Source organism: Dermochelys coriacea, chromosome 3, assembly GCF_009764565.3.
Source record: "Dermochelys coriacea isolate rDerCor1 chromosome 3, rDerCor1.pri.v4, whole genome shotgun sequence".
NCBI lineage: Eukaryota > Metazoa > Chordata > Testudines > Dermochelyidae > Dermochelys > Dermochelys coriacea.
This window is the reverse complement of record NC_050070.1, coordinates 59,844,841-59,869,795: the sequence shown is the minus strand read 5'-3', so window position 1 is coordinate 59,869,795 and position 24,955 is coordinate 59,844,841. Positions and strand designations below refer to the sequence as shown.

At 40.9% G+C, this 24,955-nt stretch overlaps 1 protein-coding gene across 1 annotated transcript in view; it reads left to right on the top strand.

Annotated features, from left to right (window-relative positions):
• FILIP1 (filamin A interacting protein 1) overlaps window positions 1-24,955 on the top strand; it is a 158,871-nt gene that overhangs the window by 125,609 nt on the left and 8,307 nt on the right. The window contains 2 exon segments of the mRNA XM_043510526.1: window positions 15,111-17,915; window positions 22,079-22,136. Of these exon segments, the coding sequence (XP_043366461.1) occupies window positions 15,111-17,915; window positions 22,079-22,136 (2,863 nt within the window).

The window sequence follows — 24,955 nt, the reverse complement described above, 5'->3', positions numbered from 1 at the left end:
CAGGTCAGTGTGGAGAGCTTATTCATATCCATTTTTGCTAAAGATAACTTCCAAGAAAGCAACTGCAAGAAAAGGTAACTTAAAAGTTGCTTGCTATTCATTAGTTGTGTTGTATTTTGGATGGAATTCTGTATATGGATCAATTGTTTACCTAAACCCTGGCTAACTTCAGTTCAGAATGCTGCATCTTCCGCTAATGTGATTGCTACTTGCATTCAGCCATGCTGAATAGAATTGGCTGGAATCCAGTTTTTCTGAAAGGGAAAAAAGTGAGGGGAGGATGGAAGGGATGCAGTTTTCCCCCCATCTAGAATAGATTATGCATTTTACTAAGCCTTTCTGCAGCCAGTTTATTTTCTTTTCCTAAGAACTGCCTTCCCTTCCAGAGTCACTGGACTCCACCCCTTCTCACTGACCAAAGTAAATCTGCACAATAATGAACCATATAAGGGAGGGATGACATCATCAGTGAGTGGTCCCAAGCTGTTTTGCACAACATTCACCTTTCATTGTTCTGATGACATGGCTGGAATGTGATGGCTAATTCCCTGTGGAGCAGGGGTTTGAGCATGGCCTGCTAAAGTACTTCAGCAAACGTGGGGTGGTTTATTTTTTATTTTTATTTTTTTGCCTCTTGCAAATATATATATATATATATATATATATGCATGTATGTATGTATATTCCTAATTGTAAGGTAAGAAAATCAATATCTGCTTTTATTTAACAAATGTTAGTTGTTCTTGTACATTCGCCTTTCACTTGTTAATGGGTTTACTTGGCAAGGAAACAGCTGTAAGTGTTATTGAAAAGAACAGCTTGGGAACTGTGTTTGTACATTAATGAAGCACTGACTAATCTGACATGTTCTAAAGGGAGAACTCTGCAGTCTTTTAAGTTACAGCTCTCTCAAGACTTTAACTCACTTGAAAGGGAGGAAAAACTATATTAAGGTACTGGAACATCATGGTCTTAAAATAACTTATTTGGAATGTTTGGGTTTGAAGAATTCAAAGACCATTTAAAGGTACACCTTGTTTTGGTGCTCATATTTTGTGCTTCTGTGTGTGTTTCTGTGTGTGTGCACACGCGCACAGACAACATATTGAAGTGTTACGGAAAAGACAACCTCAGCCCACTCTAATGTAATCTCTGATCTAAATTTTAAATCTTCCTTATCCCACTGATGTATTTTGAATGTTTTCTGCCCACACCCCTTTCTGACCTATGCTGCAATTCTGTATCTTTTAATTTATGATTTCTTTTAAAGCCAGAATGAAAAAAAAAAAATCAGGGTAAAGTGCTATTGAGTATTTGGAGTATTGTCTTGCATCCTGAACAATTTTGTTTGTTTGTTTGAAGATCCTTGGTTATTTTCTGAAGTGAATAAGGAGTTTGGAAAGCTGGCAAGGCATTGGAGCTAATAAGTGTAATTGCTCTAAATAGTGAGCTTACTCAGTACGCAGTTTCAAAGAGGAGAGGACAAATTAAGAGTGATGAGCCATATTAACCAAATGTGATTTTAATAATAAATAAATAAAATTGAAACAATCAGCTAGCAAGTTTCAAAAGAAGGAAGAAAAAAACAAAAAACTATTGTTGTTGTCTCAGGTCAGCAGAGTGTAGCCTCCTAAATAAAGGAAATGAGTTTCGCTGTCTAAGTTGATAATTGTTGTGAAGTTCCACAGGGCCAAAATTATTAATGTACAAGTCTGATTTAATTTAAGTCACTTCTCAGAAATTTGTAATGTGTGCTTTCCTATGATAGACAAGATGGGTGAGGTAATGTCTCTCTCACCAGCAGAAGTTGGTCCAATAAAAGATAAGCTTTCGAGCTACACAAAGCTCTTCAGATTTGGGAAATGTACTCAAAGTGTCACAGCTAAATACATGATTGAACAGTTAGTTTAGCATACACAGTCTATGCTTTAATTTTATGATGCAGGTAACATTTTTCCATAGATTACCAGCATTGGTGATCACCTATTTAACGAACCTTTACTTTTTTATGCAATTTATAATTTGCTAAATTGAACAGCTATTCATAAATATTCTGTATCAAGATAATTGCAACATACCTTCCCCTTTCCTTCTGCTAGATGTTGTTGGAATTTCAGGGACTAGCAAGAAAAGGAATTAATACAAATATATTTCATTCATTCTCTTCTCTTTGTCAGTTCATATGGACTTGGGGGAGAGGTTGAACCCCAAAATTTCAAAAGTGTCCACTAATTTTGGGTGCCTTCATATATTCTGGAGTATCCCCTTGAATAGTAGGATGGATTTATTTGTTTGTTGTTTGTTTCCCAGGAAGACACTGAGCCCCAGCACCTTTCATTAACTTTCACTGGAATTGTGGGTGCTCAGAATCTATGCAAATCAGGTTCTAGGTGTCTCAAGGTGTGCATCCAAAAATGGAGGTACTCAAAACTAGTGGATGTTCTTAAATATCTGGGCATCACTGCACACTTCAATCCCCTCCCCCATCACACACACTATCAATCTGGATGACAAGTAGAGGATTTCCCAGTGACCTATGAAATAATATCTTCTCCAAAATCATTTGTGTTATTAAAGCATGAATAAAGTAGGGAAGGAATTGCTTTATTTAAAACATATAAATTTTTAATTGAAAAAAAATTCTACTCAGGTGTTCTTTAACAAGGTTTGATGGGCAATTACTTTCTAACTCAGGGGTGGGGAAACTTTTTGGCCCGAGGGCCACATCAGGGAATAGAAATTGTATGGTAGGCCATGAATGCTCACAAAATTGAGCTTGGGTTATGGGAGGGGGTGCGGGCTCTGGGATGGGGCTGGGGACGTGGAGTTTGGGGTGTAGGAAGGTCACTGGGCTGGGACCAAGGGGTTTGGAGGGCTGGAGGGGGATCAGGGCTGGGGCAGGGGTGCAGGAGCAGTGGCATGTCCCTTCTCCGGTTCCTACACGGAGGTGCGGCCAGATGGCTCTGTACGCTGCCCCATCCACAAGCACCATCCCTGCAGCTCCCATTGGAGCCAGAGCGGGCCATGCCGTGGCTTCCCGGAGCCACGTCGTGTGGCCCCCAACCCTGCGCCCCGGCTGGAGCACCAGAGCAGGGCCTAGCTGCGTGGTGCAGCTCGCAGGCCAGTTTTTTGCCCACCCCTGTTCTAACTGGAAACAATGAGTTGCATGGCCTCTCAAGTGGTCCTGCAGAAACAAACTCCCTGTATGTCAACACTACAATTAAAACCTGTGCCCGCTGAGTTGGGCTTGCAGGGCTCAGACTAAGGGGCTGTTTAATTGCAGTGTAGACATTCGGGCTTGGGCTGGAGCCCAGGGTCTAGGACCCTGCAAGGTGGGAAAGCCCCAGAGCTCAGACTGCAGCCCAAGCTCAAATGTCTGAGTCCCCTGGGCCAGCCCTGGGTTTGTAACTGCAGCGTAGACTTACCCTCTGGCTCTGTGGCTCAAGTTTTAAAGACAGGAAAAAGGAGCTTGCCTTCCTGGTGCTTCCTCAAGATTGTTGTGTGACTGGCAGGAGTGGTGTAAGCTGATGCCATAGGCCCCCTCAAAGAGGAAGATGGCTTTCATTAGCTGGCTTCATCTTCATAATAACTTACTCTGTAGATTTTGAATTTTTATTTATATACATGCCCCCACCATTCACAAAGCACAGGAAACGTAATATACTAACACCCGATGTTGCCAGTGTTAGAAACGTAAATAGCTAAAGTGTGTATTTCTATTCTTTAACAGTAATTCTGAAATTTATTATTTTTTCTTCTTTGCACTGCACCTAGGAGCTCCATGACCACCATTGTGCCAAGTCCTCCAGGTGCTAGGCACTGTACAAGCAGAACAGAAAAATGGTACCTGCTCCAAAGAGCTTACACAGTTTTTCCCTCCTCTGACACGATCCATTATCCGACTGAACTGGGGGTTCTATTCCTGGTGCTGCCATTGACTTGCATGGGCAAATTACTTTACTCTGTGCCCCAGTTCTCCACATCTGTATAATGAAGTTAATGATGTTTACCCACCATTATAAAGTACTGTGAGATATAAAAATGAAAAGTGCAATATAATCTATTATAATGATTTTCAAAAGTCATTTGGGGTACTTGAATTTTTGGATGCTCAATTTGAAACACCCTAAAGGGGCCTGATTTTTAGAGACTGCTGAGCACCTTCTCTTTGAAAATCAGGAGTTTTAAATTATCTCAAGTTGGGCACCTAAAATTGCTAGTCACTTCTGAAAATCCTGGCTTATAAATTTATCTAGGTTCTCATATTGACTCTAAGTGCTAACTATCATTATTGGTTTTTATTCACCATCCATTGTGAAGTACATTTAATAAATTTCAAATTTGTGCATGACATTGTAGAATTGCCCCTATGGCCATTGAAACAGAAACTTTCCATATGTTTTAGATCAGAATGATGTTTTTATTCTATGCACACATCAGAGAAAGATTGGTTGGAAGTTATAAAGCACAGAAAGATTTTAAAAATTTATGTTTGTTTTGAAATCTTCAATATATTTGAGAGAAAAGAATTCATATGTATTAGGTGAACTACACCAAAAGAAACTTGGTTGTCATTGTTTTAAAGAATAACAGATTGGCTGTTTAAGAAGACCTTCAGTTGTCAGTCCATTATATCTATTCGCAAAAAGAAAAGGAGTACTTGTGGCACCTTAGAGACTAACAAATTTATTTGAGCATAAGCTTTCGTCAGCTACAGCTCACTTCATCGGATGCATCGGATGAAGTGAGCTGTAGCTCACGAAAGCTTATGCTCAAATAAATTTGTTAGTCTGTAAGGTGCCACAAGTACTCCTTTTCTTTTTGCGAATACAGACTAACACGGCTGCTACTCTGAAACCTGTCATTATATCTATTGTTAGCTATATTTAGCTGTGTAATAGCAGCAGTTGACTGCTTGGTATAGAAGTATTCATACTGTATGAACAGCTTTCAGAGTAGCAGCCGTGTTAGTCTGTATTTGCAAAAAGAAAAGGAGTACTTGTGGCACCTTAGAGACTAACAAATTTATTTGAGCATAAGCTTTTGTGAGCTACAACTCACTTCATCGGATGCATTTGGTGGAAAATACAGTGGGGAGATTTATATACACACACAGAGAACATGAAACAATGGGTTTTATCATACACACTGTAAGGAGAGTGATCACTTAAGATGAGCCATCACCAGCAGTGGGGGGAGAAGGAGGAAAACCTTTCATGGTGACAAGCAAGGTAGGCCATTTCCAGCAGTTAACAAGAACATCTGAGGAACAGTGGGGGGTGGGGTGGGGGGGAGAAATAACATGGGGAAATAGTTTTACTTTGTGTAATGACTCATCCATTCCCAGTCTCTATTCAAGCCTAAGTTAATTGTATCCAGTTTGCAAATTAATTCCAATTCAGCAGTCTCTCGTTGGAGTCTGTTTTTGAAGTTTTTTTTGTTGAAGGATAGCCACCCTCAGGTCTGTAATCGAGTGACCGGAGAGATTGAAGTGTTCTCCAATTGGTTTTGAATGTTATAATTCTTGACGTCTGATTTGTGTCCATTTATTCTTTTACGTAGAGACTGTCCAGTTTGACCAATGTACATGGCAGAGGGGCATTGCTGGCACATGATGGCATATATCACATTGGTAGATGCACAGGTGAACGAGCCTCTGATAGTGTGGCTGATGTAATTAGGCCCTATGATGGTGTCCCCTGATGATATGATATGTGGACAGAGTTGGCAACGGGCTTTGTTGCAAGGATAGGTTGCTGGGTTAGTGGTTCTGTTGTGTGGTGTGTGGTTGCTGGTGAGTATTTGCTTCAGGTTGGGGGGCTGTCTGTAAGCAAGGACTGGCCTGTCTCCCAAGATCTGTGAGAGTGATGGGTCGTCTTTCAGGATAGGTTGTAGATCCTTGATGATGCGTTGGAGAGGTTTTAGTTGGGGGCTGAAGGTGATGGCTAGTGGCGTTGTGTTATTTTTTTTGTTGGGCCTGTCCTGTAGTAGGTGACTTCTGGGTACTCTTCTGGCTCTGTCAATCTGTTTCTTACTTCAGCAGGTGGGTATTGTAGTTGTAAGAATACTTGATAGAGATCTTGTAGGTGTTTGTCTCTGTCTGAGGGGTTGGAGCAAATGCGGTTATATCGTAGAGCTTGGCTGTAGACAATGGGAGACAGCAGAGTTGTTCCGGACTATATATTAAGATCTTCCTGCTCTGAGTCTATGGGGGTGTTTTTCTGGTGAGTCATTGGAGTTTATATAGGCCAATGTGACTCAGATAGCCTTAACAACAGCATCCAAGCTAATGATGGAGGCAAAGCCTACTGTTAAATCAGTAGTAAAGGTCAAGATGGAACAGCATAGCTTGGGTTTCTGCTGAAATTCCAGTTAACCATTGAACCTCAAGTATTGTATAGTAGGTGCCATAGCAAGACAAAAGCCACTTTTATTCTTAGCAGTAACACTAAGACAAGGGTGTCAGTTTCTGCTATTACTGTCACACCACTACCAGTTTTGACTTGGTTCTGCTGCCCTTCCTCCACAAAAACAACTTTCAATGGTTTCTGTGGACACTGAAATAGAAGTTTACTATTTGATGTAAGACCGCTTCTTAAACTGATTTTACTGTGTAGGAACTGAGACAGAGTTAAGTGTTCTGAAGGTCCAACACTACATTTGTAAAAATGCACACACTCACTAATTCATTCATTCATATAGAAGTACTGTAACATTAATTCTTTAAAAGTAGCTATACTGTTTGTGAAAGGTTCAAGCCTGACTGCCCCAGAAATAGTAGTGCTTTCTGAATAGGGATGGCATAACAATGGCAGTGCCAGCTTACCTGCATGGCTCTGCTCCTGGATCTGATCCCCAACGTCTCTTCTATCTTAATAAACAGTTATTTCTGTAAGGAGCTTTATTATTAATAGTTTCCAGTTACGGTTCTAACTCTGCTTAGCAGATTAGTTGGCATTCGCAATTGTTGACAGATGACCAGTACTATCAAACCCCAAGCAGGGCTGGCTCCAGGCACCAGCATTCCAAGCAGGTGCCTGGGGCAGCAATCTTAAAGGAGCGGCAGTCCGTGCGTCGTTAGGGCGGCATGGGTTTTTTTTGCCGCAACCCGGCAATTCAGTGGCAGCTTGTAACCTCATAGTCCCACGGCAGCAATTTGGTGGCAGCTTCCTTCTTCAGGTGGCAATCTGGTGCACTGCTTGGGGTGGCAAAAAGTGTAGAGCCGGCCCTGACCACAAGCATTGGAAAATAAGGGGTCAGGCATGCAAAAACCATGAGACTGGCTTAGAAATCATGAGATTTAAAAAAATAAACAACCCACCATTTTGGTTCTTTTTATTTGCCTTCTGATTTTTGAACCTTTAGAATACATTGGGGTCACATTTGCAAGCTTTTCTCTGCAACTCTGAGAACTTGAAACATACTATTTCGTTCTTTTTTTAAAATGAAAGCTCAAGTTCTCACATACTTGTATGACTCCAGAAGCTGGGTGTTTAAGAATAACACTAAATATTATGAGTCACGATAAAATAGTGAGAGTTGGCAGCACTATACCAGGGCTTCATAAGTAAAGGAAAAGAGTTTTTACATAACCCTCTGTGAAAGTAGGTATCCTGTTTTTAAAAACACAGCAGGAAGCCCATCAGTGAGAGCATGGGGAAAGTTCTAGGCAGAAACTCTTGAATATTGCAGAGAGAGATGGAGTAGCCTTGGGAATAATAGGCTTTGCTAATAAAATTCCTTGTTCAGTGTTAGAAGTGACACTTTCTGTGATTCTTTATCCTTGTCAGATGATGCTCTAACTTGACTCACACAACCTGGACACAGCACGTGTTAGCGTAGTTTAATCTCCATGTCCATTCAGTCCTTTTCCAACAGTCTCAGAAAACTAGATCATGGAGAATAATCTATAACAAATTACACAACAAGGTTAGCTGTTGTTTCTGCGGGTTTAATATCAGCAAGAAGATTACGACTTTCTTGAGGTTATTTAAAAATACATTGTGGATTGTACTGCATTGGTCAGCTGTGAGTAATCAGATAAGTCACATGACCTTTCCTGGCATATGCAAGGACTTCTGATGCAAATACTTAATTTCTGCTAATATTTGTCCATGTGACTTTGACACCTTTTCTGTGAATATTTATGCCAGTAAAGGTTGTTTATTCAGATATTAATGGGAAATGAATGCAAGAAGCAAGTGTATAGTTGAAGCAAATTCATTTAGATCAAGATTTTCAAAATTTAGGATTGATTTTTGGGAACCCAATTTGCAATACTCTAAAAGGGGCCTGTTTTTTTCCCAGAGGACAGATGGATGTTGACTAGAACAAGTGCAATGGTTAGTGTGGTTGTCATTTTGTGTTTTTATAAATTTGGATGGTGGGGGATTTTTTTTAGCAACCATTATTAAACACCCCATCTTGGTATAACTATTCCAACCCCCAGGGCAACATAGCTACGTCAGTAGAAGAATGTTTCCTTTGATGTAGCTGCCATCATTCAAGGACGTGGTGTTCCAACACCCATGGAAAAACCCCTTCCATGGATGTAGGCTGCATGTACTCTACAAGGTTATGTGAACATAGCTACAACTATGCCAGTATAGTCTCCATAGTGTGTAGACATACCATTAAATGCCCTTAGACTGGTACCCACCTACCAAAACTAACTTGCATCTCCTCCCTGTGTGTTGCCTTTAAATTTGGCCTACTGAATCCAAGGGAGTGAAAACTTGTCTAACTAGAGTAACTCATAAAGAGGAAAAAACAAAATAACAGGACGGTGAAAGAGGGAGTAAATTAAAGTATCATCCATTCTACTTTTTTCTTGTTCTTTGGTATGTACTGGATACCCATTTAGTTTTCTTTATGCTCATTCAAATATTTGGTATAAGGTCATAGAGGAATTTTTAAACTAAGGACTGGGGGAAAGCTAACAAATGCTGAGGAGCGTACAGTTCCGACAGATGCATCGCTTAGGGGAGAATTTATTAACGAGGATTCTCTATATCCTAGTAAAGAGGAGACGATAGAAGTTGATTAAGTACAGGTAGAAGTTGAAGAAAAGCAGTCAAATGAGAGAGCCCCAGCCAATTACATCACATGAACACAGCTAACTAAATACTGATACAGATTATCAGCGCTTGCATAAAAATGCAAGAAGTCCAAATACTAAACTGCGTGAACTTGAATGCCTGGAATTAAGTGAGAATATTGATATAATAGGCATCACAGAAAATTGATGGAACTTTGATGTTACCATGTCCCATTGATTATCAAAGTACAAAATATATAGGCATGACAGAACAGGTGGCATAGGTGGGAGAGTGGCACTCTGTGAAAGAATAGAGTCAAATATAATAAAAATCTTAAATGAATCAAACAGTACCAGAGAATCTCTATGGATAGAAATTCCATGCTTGAATAATAAGACTATAGCAGTAGGAATGTACAACTGACCGCCTGACAAAGATGGTGTTGGTGATTGTGAAATCCCTAGGGAGGTTAATGAGGTTACAAAAACAGACAACCCAATAATATTGTGGGGTTTCAATTATACCCATGTTGACTGGGAACGTGTCACCTGAGGATGGCATGCAGAGATAAAATTTCTACATATCGTTAATTACTGCTTCTTGGGCAGCTGGCCCTGGAACCCACAAGTGAAGAGACAATTCTTGATTTAGTCCTAAATGGACTGGATCTGCTCCAAGAGGTGAAGATAGATGAATCACTCTAATAGTGACCATAACGTAATTAAATTTAACATCTTTTTACGGGGGAAAATGCTAAGAAATCTACCACACTAGCATTATCTTCAAAAATGGGAACTATGCAAAAATTAGGAGGCTAATTAAATGGAAATTAAAAGGAACAGTCACAAGAGTGAAATGCCTGTTAGCTGCATGGAAACTTTTAAAAAGCATCATAATAGAGTCTCAAATTAAATGTATTCCTCAAATAATAAAAAAACAGTAAGGGAACAAAAAAAATCAAAGCATGGCTATCAGAGACAAAAGCAGCGGCAGTTAGAGACAAAAAGGCTTTCTTTAAAAATTGGAAGACAAATCCGACTGAGGAAAATAAAAAGGAATATAAATTCTCTCAAGTCAAGTGTAAAAGTATAATTAGGCTGGCCAAAAAAGCACTTCAGGAACAACTTGCAAAAGCCAAAAAAACTAACAGCAAATTTTTTTTTAATACATCAGAAGCAGGAAGCCTGCCAAACAATCAGTGGGACCACTTGACAATCGAGGGGCTAAAGGAGCACTCAAAGAAGAAAAGGCCATTGTGGAGAAGCTAATGAATTATTTGCATCTGTCTTAACTGCAGACGATGTGAGAGAGATTCCTACACCTGAGCCATTCTTTTTAGGTGAAAATCTGAGGCACTGTCCCAGACTGAGTTGTCAGTAGAGAAGGTTTTGGAACAAATTGGTAAATTAAACAGTAATAAGCCAGTAGGACTAAAGGGTATTCACCTAAGAGTTCTTAAGGATCTCAAATATGAAATTGCAGAACTACTAACTGCAATATATAACTTATTGCTTATATCAGCCTCTATACTAGATCACTGAGAGTTAATGTAATGCCACTTTTTAAAAAAAAGTTCCAGAGGCAATCCTAACTTCAGTACCAGACAAATTATAGTAAAGAATAGAATTATGAGTGAACATGATTTGTTGGGCAAGAGTCAACATGACTTTTGTAAAAGGAAATCATGCCTCCCCAGTCTATTAGAATTCTTTGAGGAGGTCAGCAAACATGTGGACAAGACTTATTCCACTGATATGGTGTACTTGGACTTCCAGAAAGCCTGTGAGAAGGTCCCTCAACAAAGTCTGTTAAGCAAAGTGAGAAGTCATGGAATAAGAGGGAAGGTCCTCTCATGGATCAGTAACTGGTTAAAAGATAGGAAACAAAGGGTAGTCATAGATTGTCAGTTTTCACAGTGGATAGGAAAATAGCAGAGGCCTCCAAGGATTTGTAGGGGACCAGTGTTATTCAACATATTAAAAAGTGATCTGGAAAAAGGGGTAAACAAACAGTGAGGTGGCAAAGTTTGCAGACAATATAAAATTACTCAAGATAGTTAAGTCCAAAGCTGATTGTGAAGAATTAGAAAGGAATCTCACAAAACTGGTTGTCTGGGCAACAAAATGGCAGATGAAATTCAATGTTGATAAATGCAAAGTAATGCAAATTGGAAAATGTAATCCCAATTATAAATACAAAATGATGGGGTCTAAATTAGCTGTTGCCACTCAAGAAAGAGATCTTGGAGTCCTTGTGGATAGTTCTCTGAAAACATACACTCAATATGCAGCAGCAGTCAAGAAAGCGAACAGAATGTTAGGAATGATTAGGAAAGGGATAAATAATAAAACAGAAAATGTCATAATGCCACTACATAAATCCATGTTATGGCCACAACTTCAATACTGCACATAGTTCTGGTCACCAGTCAAAAAGATATGTTAGAATTGGGAAAAGCACAGACAAGGGCAACAAAAGTGATTAGGATATGGAACAACTTCTCTATGAGGAGAGATTAAAAAGACTGTGACTGTACAGGTTGAAAAGAGATGATTGGGGGATATGAATGAGGTCTATAAAATCATGAATGATGTAGAGAAAATGAATGAGGAAGTGTTATTTACCCCTTTATATAATAGCAGAACTAGGGGTCACCCAATGAAATTAATAGACAGCAAATTTAAAACAAACATAAGGAAGTATTTCTTCACACAAGACACAGTCAACTGTGGAACTCATTGCCAGGGGATGTTGTGAAGACCAAAAGTATGACAGGGTTAAAAAAAGAATTAGATAAGTTCATGGAGGATAGGCCCATCAATGGCTATTAGCCAGGATGGCCAGGGATGTAACCCTCTGCTTGGGTGTCCCTAAACTTCTGACTACCTGAAGTTGGGATTGGACAATGGGATGGATCATTCAATTATTACCTTGTTCAGTTCATTTCCTCTGAAGCATTTGTCACTGACCACTGCTGGAAGATAGGATACTGGGTTAGATGGACCATTGTGCTGAACCAGTATGGCCATTTTTATGTTCTCATGAATCTAATTTACTCTGAGCCAGATTCAGAGGGGATGTGTATCTTAATTGAATGTCAGTAATTCAAACACCTAGGCTGTTTTAAATTAACTTTTTTGGGAAAAGGGGCCTGAGAGTTTTCAAAGATACAGTTCTTTTTGCTTACCTGACCTTATAAGAGCTTAGTTAATCAGTTCTTGTTTAAGAAATTTGCAGTACGGAGGTTGGTGTTGGTAGTGCCATCCTATGCACAATTTCCTAGAATGTATAAAGATAGTGCATGTTGCTTGGGGATCTTCTTTTTTTTCCACTTTAATTTTTTCACATCTCTTAGGGGCTGCAATAGACAAACAGATTTACTCCCGTTCCTGGTATATTTTCTTTTATCTTCTGCTAGCTACCCTGATTTTCCCCTCTCTTTCCCCTCCCCATTTCTCTGTGCTATGTGCAACAGCATCCTATACCTGATAATTAAAGCTGCGAGTTTGTCACAGAGGTCACAGAAGTCACAGATTCCACAACTTTCCGTGACCTCCGTGACTTCTGCAGCAGCCGGTGCACCTGGCTCAGGGGCAGCTCAGGCAGCCCCTGCATCATGTGCACTGCCCACTGCTGGGGCAGTCTCAGGCCACTGCGCCCTTGTGCCCAGCAGCAGAGTTTGGGTGTGGCACGGGGCAGGGTGAGGCGGTCTCTGGGTGGCACTTACCTGGGGGGATCCCCAGAAGCAGTTGCATACCCCTCGCTCAGCTGGTTGGCGGAGGCATGGGCAGGCAGCTCTGCACGCTGCCTCCACCTAGAGCGCTGGCTTCACACATCCCTTTGGCTGGGAACTGTGGCCAACGGGAGCTGCAGGGGCGGTGCCTGCAGGTGGAGGCGGCCATGCTTCCACCTAGCAGCTGAGCGAGGGGGATGTTGCCACTTCCAGGGAGCCCCCCAGGTAAGCGCCGCCCAGATCCCGCCTCACCCCATCCTGTGCCCCAACCTCCTACCCGTCCCACACCCAAACTCTACTGCTGCTGGGGGGGAGATGCAGAGCCAGGTAGGGAGCCTGCTGGCCCCGCCAAGCCCTTTTCCCTCCCCCCCAGCACCAGCGGGGGTCCTGGGCCACGCACTGCTGCCCGTGCTCCCCTATTACCAGCGGGGGTCTCGGGCCACATGCTGCCCTTCCCCCTACCACCGCAAGCAGCTGGCCTGCCCTCCCCCAGCACTCGTGGGGCCTCCGGGCAGACATCCCAAGTTTTATTCACTCGTATTTTTAGTAAAAGTCATGGACAGGTCACGGGCCGTGAATTTTTGTTTACTGTCCGTGACCTGTCTGTGACTTTTACTAAAAATACTCATGGTTAAAACGTAGCCTCACTGATAAATGCTGCTCCCACTGTTGCCTTTCCTCCTGAGCCAACAATGAATTCCATTTCTAACATTGCTAGTCTCCTCTTCCACCCACGTCCCATCCCACCCTTTCATTCAGTCATGCTCTTTGACACTCGCCTCCCCTGCCTATTGCATTCTTCAGTGTTCTGGAGTGTTCCCTCCCCTTTCTTACGGCTTTTCATCCCAGTTCCTGGTCTTTTTTGATCCCTATGGTATCAGGAGTGAGAGATTAATAGTCACTGGCAACCAAGTTAATTTAGTTCTTGCTATTAAATCAAGGTTCAGATAAATTAGCTCTTCACTTGGTTGTGAAGGGTTAAAATGTTTTGGCTATAGATTGAAGAAAGCAAATGAATTTGTATTGTTGGATGGATCGTCATATGGGAACTCAGAGTACTTTGATAATGAATTGAACAGTACGTAGTTTCCCAGTAATTTGTGTAAACATATCTGTATCTTCTTTTTTAAAACAATATTGTTACTTTTTTTACAGCAGTACTACTAAATTTATGGCAAAAAATATCCCTACAACAACAGTAACTCTTTATATCGGTGGAAAAACATCTCTTTTACAAATCTCTGCTAAATAATGCACTAGCACTTTCTACATTGATATCTATGTGTTCTGGATTTAAAGCACAAGCCTAAACTGTATAAAACTGTACTTTTGTTTCTGCTTTGAAATGTTATATGAATAGGGCTGGAAAAGTATCATTGCACATATTACAGATTTAAATAATTTTTCTGATAATAATAGATCTAGTTCATATATCAGCCTTTACATTCTGTGAAATGTCAGAAAATTCAATTGCTCTCTAGTTTCTGTATGTCAAGTAGAGAATTTGTGTTATAGCCAAAGCTTTGATCAGTCTGATCCTCGCAGTCAGTAGAGTGGTACCAGTTGTGTACTGTGTTGTATATGGAATTGAGCCAAAATAAACACTTTTAAGTCTTTAACGTAGCAGTCATTAAGCAGACAAACTTATTTTTATATTAATTTTCCACTGCTGCAATGTCTAGATGGTGACCCGGTTCTGACATCCTGTACTTCTGTTCAGCTGTTTCACTTCTGACCAGTGTTGATTTGGTGAAGCCTGGCTGCTTGAAGCTACTCACTCAATTCTGATCTCATTTCACGCATTCTTGCACGTACAATAAAGTAATGAGGCTTCCATCTTATAAAGTAGGCACAGTATAAATGGGACAGTAAATCTATAGATATGTCCTGTTGGGTAAACTGTGCACTTTTTCAGGTGGGATGATGATGATGGAGAAATACATTTAGAATAGTTCAGTTCAAAGCTGTATGTTAAAATCTTCTTTGTCACCTCTGCAACTGAAGATAACATATTCTGCAACTGAATGATGCCACATATATATTGGATTAAAGAGGAAATCTGAAATAATGTATTTACACCCAGATAAAGGGAAAAATATGTAGGGAGGATAAAGTCTTACACCTGACACTTGTTTTCAGAATACTCAATGATTTTGTGTGATTTCCAGTAAGCTTCCTAATTTAAATAACTGTGCTTTGGGAGACTTATAAAGAAACCAAATGTTGAAAGAGTGCTCTTGGACACTAATGCAAACATGAAAACCTGTAGAAAATGTGGCTGAAACTTGAAATGTAAAGGGAAAATTGCACTTGAATAATGTATTTATTCCATTTTTTTCAGGTTAAAGAAGCTTCTTGAACAGGAAAAAATCTATCAAGCCCGTAAGGAGAAAGAACACACAAAGAGACTCAATAAACTGAGAGACGAACTGGTCAAACTCAAGTCATTTGCACTCATGCTGGTGGATGAGAGACAAATGCATATTGAACAACTTGGTCAGCAAAGTCAGAAAATACAAGATCTTGCTCAGAAACTAAAGGAAGAAGAAGAAAAGCTTAAAGTTATTAGTTCAAAAACAAAAGAAGATGGACAAAAATTGATGAAGTTAGAAGCAGAACTTGAACACAAGACATTATCATTTTCTCAAGAGCATGAGGAGATGACCACTAAACTGGGTAATCAAGAGTCACATAATAGACAGCTGAGACTTAAGTTGGTTGGTTTGACTCGTAGAATTGAGGAGCTAGAAGAAACTAACAAAAATCTTCAAAAGGCTGAGGAAGAACTTCAGGAATTAAGAAATAAAATAGCAAAAGGAGAATGTGGAAACTCTAGCTTGATGGCTGAAGTGGAAAACCTACGCAAGCGTGTACTTGAAATGGAAGGCAAAGATGAGGAGATCACAAAAACTGAATCCCAGTGTAGAGAGCTGAAAAAGAAACTGCAAGAGGAAGAACATCATAGCAAAGAGCTGAAACTTGAAGTGGAAAAATTGCAGAAGAGAATGTCAGAACTGGAGAAGCTGGAAGAGGCTTTTAGTAAAAGTAAGTCTGAATGTACCCAGTTGCACTTATATCTGGAGAAAGAAAAGAATTTAACCAAAGACTTAATAAGTGAGTTGGACATGGTGAAGACTCGAGTGAAAGATCTTGAATCTTCAGAAAGTAAGTTGGAAAAAGCTGAACTAAGCTTAAAGGAGGACCTTACCAAGCTGAAGTCATTTACTGTCATGCTGGTGGATGAAAGAAAAAATATGATGGAAAAAATAAAGCAGGAAGAAAGAAAAATTGAAGGTCTGAACAAAAATGTTAAAGTGGAACAAGGTAAAGTTATGGATGTGACTGAGAAACTAATAGATGAAAGTAAGAAGCTTTTGAAACTGAAAACTGAAATGGAGGAAAAAGTGTCCAGTTTAACAAAGGAAAGAGATGAATTAATTGGGAAACTGAAAAGTGAAGAAGAAAAATCCTCTGAACTGAGTTGTAGAGTTGATTTGTTAAAGAAAAGAATTGAAGGTATAGAGGAAGTAGAAAGAGAAATAGCAAGAGGTCGAGCCAGAAAAGGACCAGAACTTGCTTATCATGAGGACAACAAGATTAAAGAACTAACCATTGAAATTGAAAGACTGAAAAAACGTCTCAAACAATTGGAAGTGGTTGAAGGAGACTTGATGAAGACAGAGGATGAATATGATCAGCTGGAGCAGAAATTTAGGACTGAGCAGAACAAAGCTAACTTCCTTTCTCAACAACTGGAGGAAATGAAGCTCCAGATTGCCAAAAACAAAGCAATAGAGAAGGGTGAAGTGGTGAGTCAGGAAGCAGAGTTGAGGCACAGGTTTCGGTTAGAAGAAGCTAAAAGCAGAGATTTGAAAGCAGAAGTGCAAGCTCTTAAGGAAAAAATTCATGAGCTGATGAACAAAGAAGACCAGCTTTCCCAGCTCCAAGTTGATTATTCCGTTCTTCAGCAAAGATTTATGGAAGAAGAAGATAAAAACAAAAATATGGGTCAGGAAGTCCTGAACTTAACAAAAGAGTTAGAGCTTTCTAAGCGTTACAGTCGTGTCCTCAGACCCAGCATGAATGGTAGAAGAATGGTAGATGTTCCTGTGACATCCACTGGGGTGCAGACTGATGCAGTAAGCAGTGAAGCAGCAGAAGAAGAAACCCCAGCCGTGTTTATAAGGAAATCCTTCCAAGAGGAAAATCACATCATGAGTAATCTGCGACAGGTAGGATCGAAAAAACCCATAGAACGCTCATCTGTGCTTGACAGGTATCCCCCAGCAGCAAATGAGCTTGCAATGAGGAAATCCTGGATACCATGGATGAGAAAAAGAGAGAATGTGTCCCAGGCAGCTCATGATAAAGGAGCCAGAACACATGGTAGCCCTGGACATCCTGGAGAGGTTGTCCTTTCCCCAAAGCAGGGGCAACCTCTTCATATTCGGGTGACTCCAGATCATGAGAATAGTACAGCTACTCTGGAGATAACTAGCCCAACATCTGAGGAATTCTTTTCAAGCACCACTGTCATTCCAACCTTGGGAAATCAGAAGCCACGGATTACCATCATTCCCTCTCCAAATGTGTCGCAAAAAGGAAAAGGTGGTGAAAGCTCAGTGGGCCCAGAGCGTGCTATGTCACCTGTTACTATAACTACATTCTCCAGAGAAAAGTCCTCAGATGGAGGAAGAGCTCCTTTCATGGAAAGACCCACGTCCCCAATTCAGATTATGACAGTATCTACGTCTGCAGCACCAGCAGAAATCTCTGTCTCTCCAGAATTGCAGGATATGACTATGGGAAGGGCTGTTTTCAAAGTAACACCAGAAAAACAAACTGTCCCAACCCCAATCCGGAAGTACAATGCCAATGCAAACATTATAACAACAGAGGACAACAAAATTCACATTCACTTAGGTTCTCAGTTTAAACGCTCCCCTGGTGCTGCTTCTGAGGGAGCTAGTCCTGTGATAACAGTCAGACCAATGAATGTTGCAGCAGAAAAGGAGGTTATGACTGGTACCGTCCTTCGTTCCCCCAGGAACCATTTCTCCTCCAGGCCTGGAGCAAGCAAAGTGACAAGTACCATAACTATAACTCCAGTTACAACATCATCCACACGAGGAACACAATCAGTGGTAAGTAGCAGAGAATTTCATGGGATATCTGCCCAGACTCATGGTGGGGAGATGGGAAGCCATAAAATGGACTTGCTGTGAGACCGCCTTGTAGAAGAACAGTTGCAAAAAACTGTTAATGTTACTGTCTTCACTGGAGTTATTCTGGATTTTAACTGGGATAACTAGAGCAGAATTTGCCCTGTTGTGTTTTAAATGGTCCATTTTGGCATTGTCTCACGATAATCACTTGAGGTGAGCCTTATGAGGAAGCTCTTGCAAAGCTGTAGGAAAGGAGAGAATGATGGTGCTGTAAACTTTCCTATGGTGGTTGGGAAAGGTGGACAGAGAGGAAGAGGGGGCAATGCAGAGAGAAACCCTGCTTCTGTTTTTTGTAGGTGTCAGTTCTTAATTTAGTCCATTGTGCTTAGCTAGTGTATAGCTCTCAACTAATTGATATGATGTATGTAGCAATATAATTCCCAGTGGGGTGAATAAAGAACAGAGTGAGAGATTTAATTCTGAAGTTCCTGTCTCTTGTCTGAAGTGAGCTGTAGCTCACGAAAGCTTATGCTCTAATAAATTTGTTAGTCTCTAAGGTGCCACAAGTACTCCTTTTCTTTTTGCGAATACAGACTAACACGGCTGCTACTCTGAAACCTGTCTCTTGTCTGTTTATGACAGATTTGCCATGGTTTTAACTTTTTCTTAACTGTATAAACTGGGGGGGGAGGGAGGTGGCGCAGGGGACAAAACTCTGCAGAACCACCAGTTATACAGGCAGGATATTTCTATAGGGTCAAGCATGTAATTTTTAGAAGTTCTGCCTGAGCTGTGAAATTCTAAGATGGTGTCTGTAATTTCATGTCTGGGCCATTTAGGACGTAGGGTATTTTTTTTTAATTGACATCCCCTCTAGTCTGTCTAACTATTTTTATTTTCCAAAAATCTATATAAGTGCCTCCAGCAGGCTCAATTTGAATGAAATTACAGACACCATCTTGGAAGTGCTGATGTGCTTGGCTAACTCATGCAAGTCACAAAAATCCATGATTAACAGTCCTGTAATTTCCTCATCAGTGTGTTCCACATACCTTCTGTGACGTTTTTACAGGACTGGGACCCAATTCTCTATTGCATTATGACTGTTCTTGCCCCCTCTGTACCACTTTGCCACTCACATATTAAAAAATGTTACAAGAGATAATGTGCAAGTGACATAGCCATTCTCAGATAGTAATAAAATATACTCAAGAGGATTTGTGTTATAACCTGCTTAAGAATATGCTAACCTTTCAAAAAGTCCAAATCATTGCTGTTTATTTAAACTAACCAACCCTCCTCATTGTGAACACTTTGACTAGTATACTTGTAGTCATGTCTGCCTGTTCTGCAGTGAGCCACCATTATGGGCGTAAATAGCCTGGCAGTTGCATGTGTTTACTCCTCCATTAAAATTTAGTTCTGGGTACCTATAATGTTCCACTAGTGTGTACTTCTGGGAATAGAACAGCTTAGCTTCACTCTGCAAGTCCTAATTAGGCAGCATTTATAGGTGTCCTGCATTAACTTCATAAAAGTGTAGAGAGCCAAATTCTGGCTGATGCTGTGTATTTGCATAAAACAGAAAAAAATGCAGTCACCTGCAAACGTGTGGGGCAGAAGGGAACCAACCGGACCCTGCATCCTGCAAAATGATACCAAGAGACAGCACTGTAGGTTCTCTCCAACTGACACTGTTAAGGCAGAAGCAGCTTTAGCCATTTTCCCAGCCACCAAAAAAATGTTTTAGATGCCCCCCATAAGCAGCTGAACCCCGCAAAACACCACAGCTGGCCAATCAGCAAAGGGGAGGAGAGAGACACACACACACACACAAGCGGCACAGGGGTACAGCACACCTTGGAAGTTGGCACCTAAGGCAACCACACTTCTTGCCCGCCCCTAGAAACAGCACTGGCTGAGGCTGTTTGCGACAAGCACTGGCTGAGGCTGTTTGAAGCCTAGTCTACATGTTTATTCAGTCACATTGGCCAGACAGTGGGGACCTGCATACAGCTAATTTTCCCTTCACTTAGCAGGGAAAACATGTGTTTGGAATTGTGTGTTGAGCTGGTGTCAGCTATGATCTGGATGACGTGTTAGTGTGCCTCTTTGGGGACTGTGGGGGGCAGAGTCAAAATACTTTAAAATGATTTTTGAGTGTTTTAGACATGAAGCTAGTAACTCTAGAGTGCCAGAATCTTCAGTTAATAATTTACGTGTCATTAAAACTCAAGAAATGCCTGAGATTCCAGCTACTTCATTTAATAGCTGTATGTTTACACACCGGAGAATGCTTTCAGGGAGTTCAGGATGTTTGTCATTTTGGCTCCAGGGTATGTTGACATATTTTTCAACTTCGATTGACTGTGTTTGCATGTTGTGCCATACAACATGGTTCTTACTTGTTTTGACATAAAAATGCGAGTTCCTTTAAATGTTGTTGTAAACACTGCTTTTGATTGTTGAAAATGGTTTGCTTCCTATCGGTCTGTCAGTATTCAAATTTCCCAATTGTGATTTAATTTATTTTATTTTCTGTATGTATGCATGTGGGTTTGTACTGTTCTTGGAACATTAAGTAATGGAGAGTGCTGACTGACTGGTAAGGATGGTGGTAGTTTGACTCCTTTTTGGAAAGCTCCGTACATATAAACAGGACCCCGTGTGCTCCATGGCAACTTGAAACTAAACTGTATGGCAAAGGTCCTAGATTCTACTGCAGTCTGGTGCAGCAGGGAGGAGATTCTGTGCCAGATTCATTTGGTTATTTTAAACGAAGGTTTGTAATGTGCAACTAAATGCTACAATCAACTAAGTGCCCCCAACACTGTTTATTTTGTTGACTCAGTTTCGTTTATGTTGTTTCCACATTTGCTGTTTTCAATGTGCTGCTGACTTGGTCTTCACACTGCAAAATTACTATGTAGAAATAGTCAGGGAACCTGGAAGTATTTTAGCCTCTAGGTTGAGGATAGCTGGGACTTCCGGAACTTGAGAATGTGTTCTGGGAGTTTGGGATTAGCACAATAACTAATTTTTTTTTCTGTTTAAAATGATCAGTGGTGAAGCAGTTAATATTGTTAATTAAGCTTCAAATTTAACAGCCCAATAGGGCAATGGATGTGCAATGCTGCATCAGTTTACACTTGCATTATGTTTTGTTCTCAACCATGAAGGAAGGCTATGCACGTTTTCTCTACATGATAGTTAGATTCTGGCCTATAGTTCTATGGCAAAGAATGGCTTCCAAATTCTTTTGCTGCAGAATGCATTGGCCTGTCAGATGAACAGGAAATAGTAAAGACCTATTAGGTTTCTAGTCCATCTCTTCCCGTAGAGGTGCTGGTCTTGTCTACATTAATGTAGGTGAGAGAGTAGAGACTTTCTCTCCTTTTCCTCTCTTTTCTCAAAAATAAAAGAGTAGGCCAATTCCCTGGATCTGAATGGCTCCAAACTTTAGAAAAGTATGGATCCAGAGCTTCGTACCTGATCCCCATCTCTAATTAGCCAACCCAAAATACTGGATCTGAACACCAGAAAACTAAGGTCTGGATCTGACCTCTGCATTTTGGGTCCTCCTCTAGCATGATATTCACCATTGTGCAGTAATTGTTCTGGTACGAAGTGTCTTCTTCACCGTTTCGTTTTGCTTCATGCCACTAATATTTAAATATGCTGCAAAGGAGACAACCATCCTTATACCAAAGGAGATGCCCTGATTCCAAAGTTGAATACTAATTAAATAATTTAGATGCCCAAAGTGACCAGGTTGCCCTAGATAGTGATTTTCTGCCACTGTTGAGAGTAGCCAAGGCACTCAAACTGGAACCCTCCCAATATAAGTGAAAGGGTGCTGGATGGTAGGGCATTCCTTGTGAGGGGTACTCCATTTTGGAACTTGCTCCCCACCACTAGTACACAAGAGCCTAGATTTGTTAACCTTCTGGGCATGCTTGCAAAGTCCAACTTTTCTCTCTCTTTGTTAAGGAGGGCCTGGGTTGGAGTGGATATATTTCATTAGTGGTGCTCAGTGCATTGGATAGGTAAGGAACTGTACAGATTTAGGATCTGTTAAAGAAAAAATCTTAAAAATCTTGCTTACAATTATATCCTTTTTCTTTCCTTTCTCTCTCTTGCAGACAGGACAGGATGGGTCATCACAGAGACCTACACCCACCCGTATTCCTGTGTCAAAAGGTATGAAAGCAGGAAAGCCAGTAGTGGCAGCCCCAGGAGCAGGAAATGTGACAAAATTCGAGCCTCGTGCCGAGACTCAGTCTATGAAAATAGAACTGAAGAAATCTTCAGCCAGCAGCTCTGCCTCCCTGGGCGGGGGGAAGGGCTGAGGGCAGTGGCTAAGGGGGTATGTTGTGCAGGTTTTACTGCTACCATGGAAATCAACCCCCTGTCTGTTAGTTGCTGGTGTTTGCATTTACTAATTAAGTCCTGAAACTGTCACTTAACATAACAAACTAATAGGTGTGTGTGTCTTGACTTTAATTTAACAATATAATTTTGTTTCTATGCTGGGCTAAAAAGCTATTTGGAGACTGATAATGTTTGCAGACAATGAAATCAGACTGAGCAGCCTCACTTATACATTGATCTAATTCAGGGGTTATTGAATGTATTGATAGGGTGGGCCACTTCTTAAGAAATTGTCTCATGGGACTACCTTCCATCTCACTCACGATCAAATAGACCACTCTCCCTCCTTTTTCATGATCACTTAACATTCCTGAGACAACTAAAGCATTGCTTGCCTAGAGAAGTAATGCTAGAAAAGCTATGTATTTTTAAGTCTCTTTTAACAAAGTCTCATAGCTGGAGAAACAAAGAGGAAGAGCCAGCACCATGTGACCAGCCATCTCTCTATGGATCAGCAGCGATTCACAGACTACACTTTGGAAAGCTCTGATCTAATTGATTTTTTGTTACAGCCACAATCTGGGCTTGATCCAAAACCCATGGAAGTCAATGGAATTACTTTCTTTGGGCTTGTCTATACTTTCAGCTAGATCGGCACTGCTGTGATCAATGCAGCAATGTTGATTTAGAGGGTCTGGAGAAGACTTGCTAAGTCAATGACAGAGTGCTCTCCCATTGACTCCTGTACTCCAGCTCCTCGAGAAGAGTAAGGTAACTTGGCAGGAGAGCGTCTCCCATCAACACTGCACGGTGTAGATACCGTGATAAGTGGGTCTAGCTATGTCAACTTCAGTTACATTATTCACATAACTAAGTAGTGTAACTATGGCATGGTCTACACTGGCGGGGGCAGGGGGATGAGATCAATCTAAATTACGCAACTTCCGCTACGTGAATAATGTAGCTGAAGTCGACGTACTTAGACCTACTCACCGTGGTATCTTCACTGCGGTGAGTTGACTGCTGCCGCTCCCCCGTCGATTCTACCTGCACCTCTTGCAGCGGTGGAGTACAGGAGTCAATGGGAGAGCGCTCGGGGATCGATTTATCGCATCTAGACTAGACGCGATAAATCAACCCCCGCTGGATCGATCACTGCCCGCCGATCTGGCGGGTAGTATAGACATACCCTTAGATTGATTTACCGTGGTAGTGTAGACAAGACCATTGACTTCAGTTTACTTTGGATCAGGCCCATAATTAGAAAGTGTGCTGTAGTTTGACTTCAGCTATCTAGAGTTCTTCTGTCTTAGAACAGTTCTTAATACAGACAGTTAATGGTGCAAAGTAATTGATGGAGAACTCTGCTCAGATACAGAGGGTAGGGGACAGAAGGCTTTGCACCCAACTTAACCTGAATTCCAGCGTGTTCCCTGAAGTTTGGTACGTGTCTATCTCAAATACAGACCCAGTTTACAGTGCTATGGCATACCAGTTTGTGTTCTGTTTTGTTCTGGTTATACTGAAGTATTTGCATTTTTTCCGTTTGTGTTTTTTTTAGCATGTTTTAAGGAAGTATTTCAGCATGGAAATGGGTGTGGATGCAAATGATTGATGTCATTATTTCATTTGTTAGCACCATAATTGTCAAGGGAATTTCCCCAATTCCAACTCAATTTCCACACAAGTAAGATACAATAAAGGAACTCTGGGTTGAAGTAACTTGACATGCTATGTCTCGGCCAGGGGTGCATTTTAAAAATATATAATGATTCAGCCATTTGAATGAGCTATTAAGAGTCCCACAAATATGGGTGCCCTTACTGGAGAAGAGAAGAGAAAGGAAGATGACTGATGCAGCATGAAGAATACAAGTGTAACTCAAAATGAATGGGAGGGAGAATGCTGAAGGAAGCAAATTCAGTTAGAAGCATGTACAGAGTCAGTGCAATGAACCAAAGGATTGGGGGATTAGTTTCTCTTGCGAAGGAGAGGTTGAAAGAAAAGTCTGTCGGTGGAGGGCAACAAAAAAGTCTTTATCCTTAATCCACACTTTTGGCTGCTACCCTATTAAAGATATAGATATTTATGTTAGAGAGCTTATCCCAGCCTCACTATCTTGAAGGCATTCTTATTCTTCTTTCATGCACAATATGTCCTGATGAGCATCACAAAAATAAAAGGAGTACTTGTGGCACCTTAGAGACTAACAAATTTATTTGAGCATAAGCTTTCGTGAGCTACAGCTCACTTCATCGGTTGCTTTCAGTGGAAAATACAGTAGGCAGATTTATATACATAGAAAACATGAAACAATAGGTGTTACCATACACATTGTAACGAGAGTGATCACTTAAGATGAGCTATTACCCACAGGAGATCGGGTGTGTGTGTGTGTGTAACTTTTGAAGTGATAATCAAGGTGGGCCATTTCCAGCAGTTGACAAGAATGTCTGAGGAACAGTGGGGTGGGGGGGGGGCTGAGGAATAAACATGGTGAAATATTTTACTTTGTGTAATAACCCATCCACTCCCAGGCTCTATTCAAGCCTAAGTTAACTGTATCCACTTTGCAAATTAATTCCAATTCAGAAGTCTCTTGTTGGAGTCTGTATTTGAATTTTTTTTGTTGAAGGATAGCCACTCTC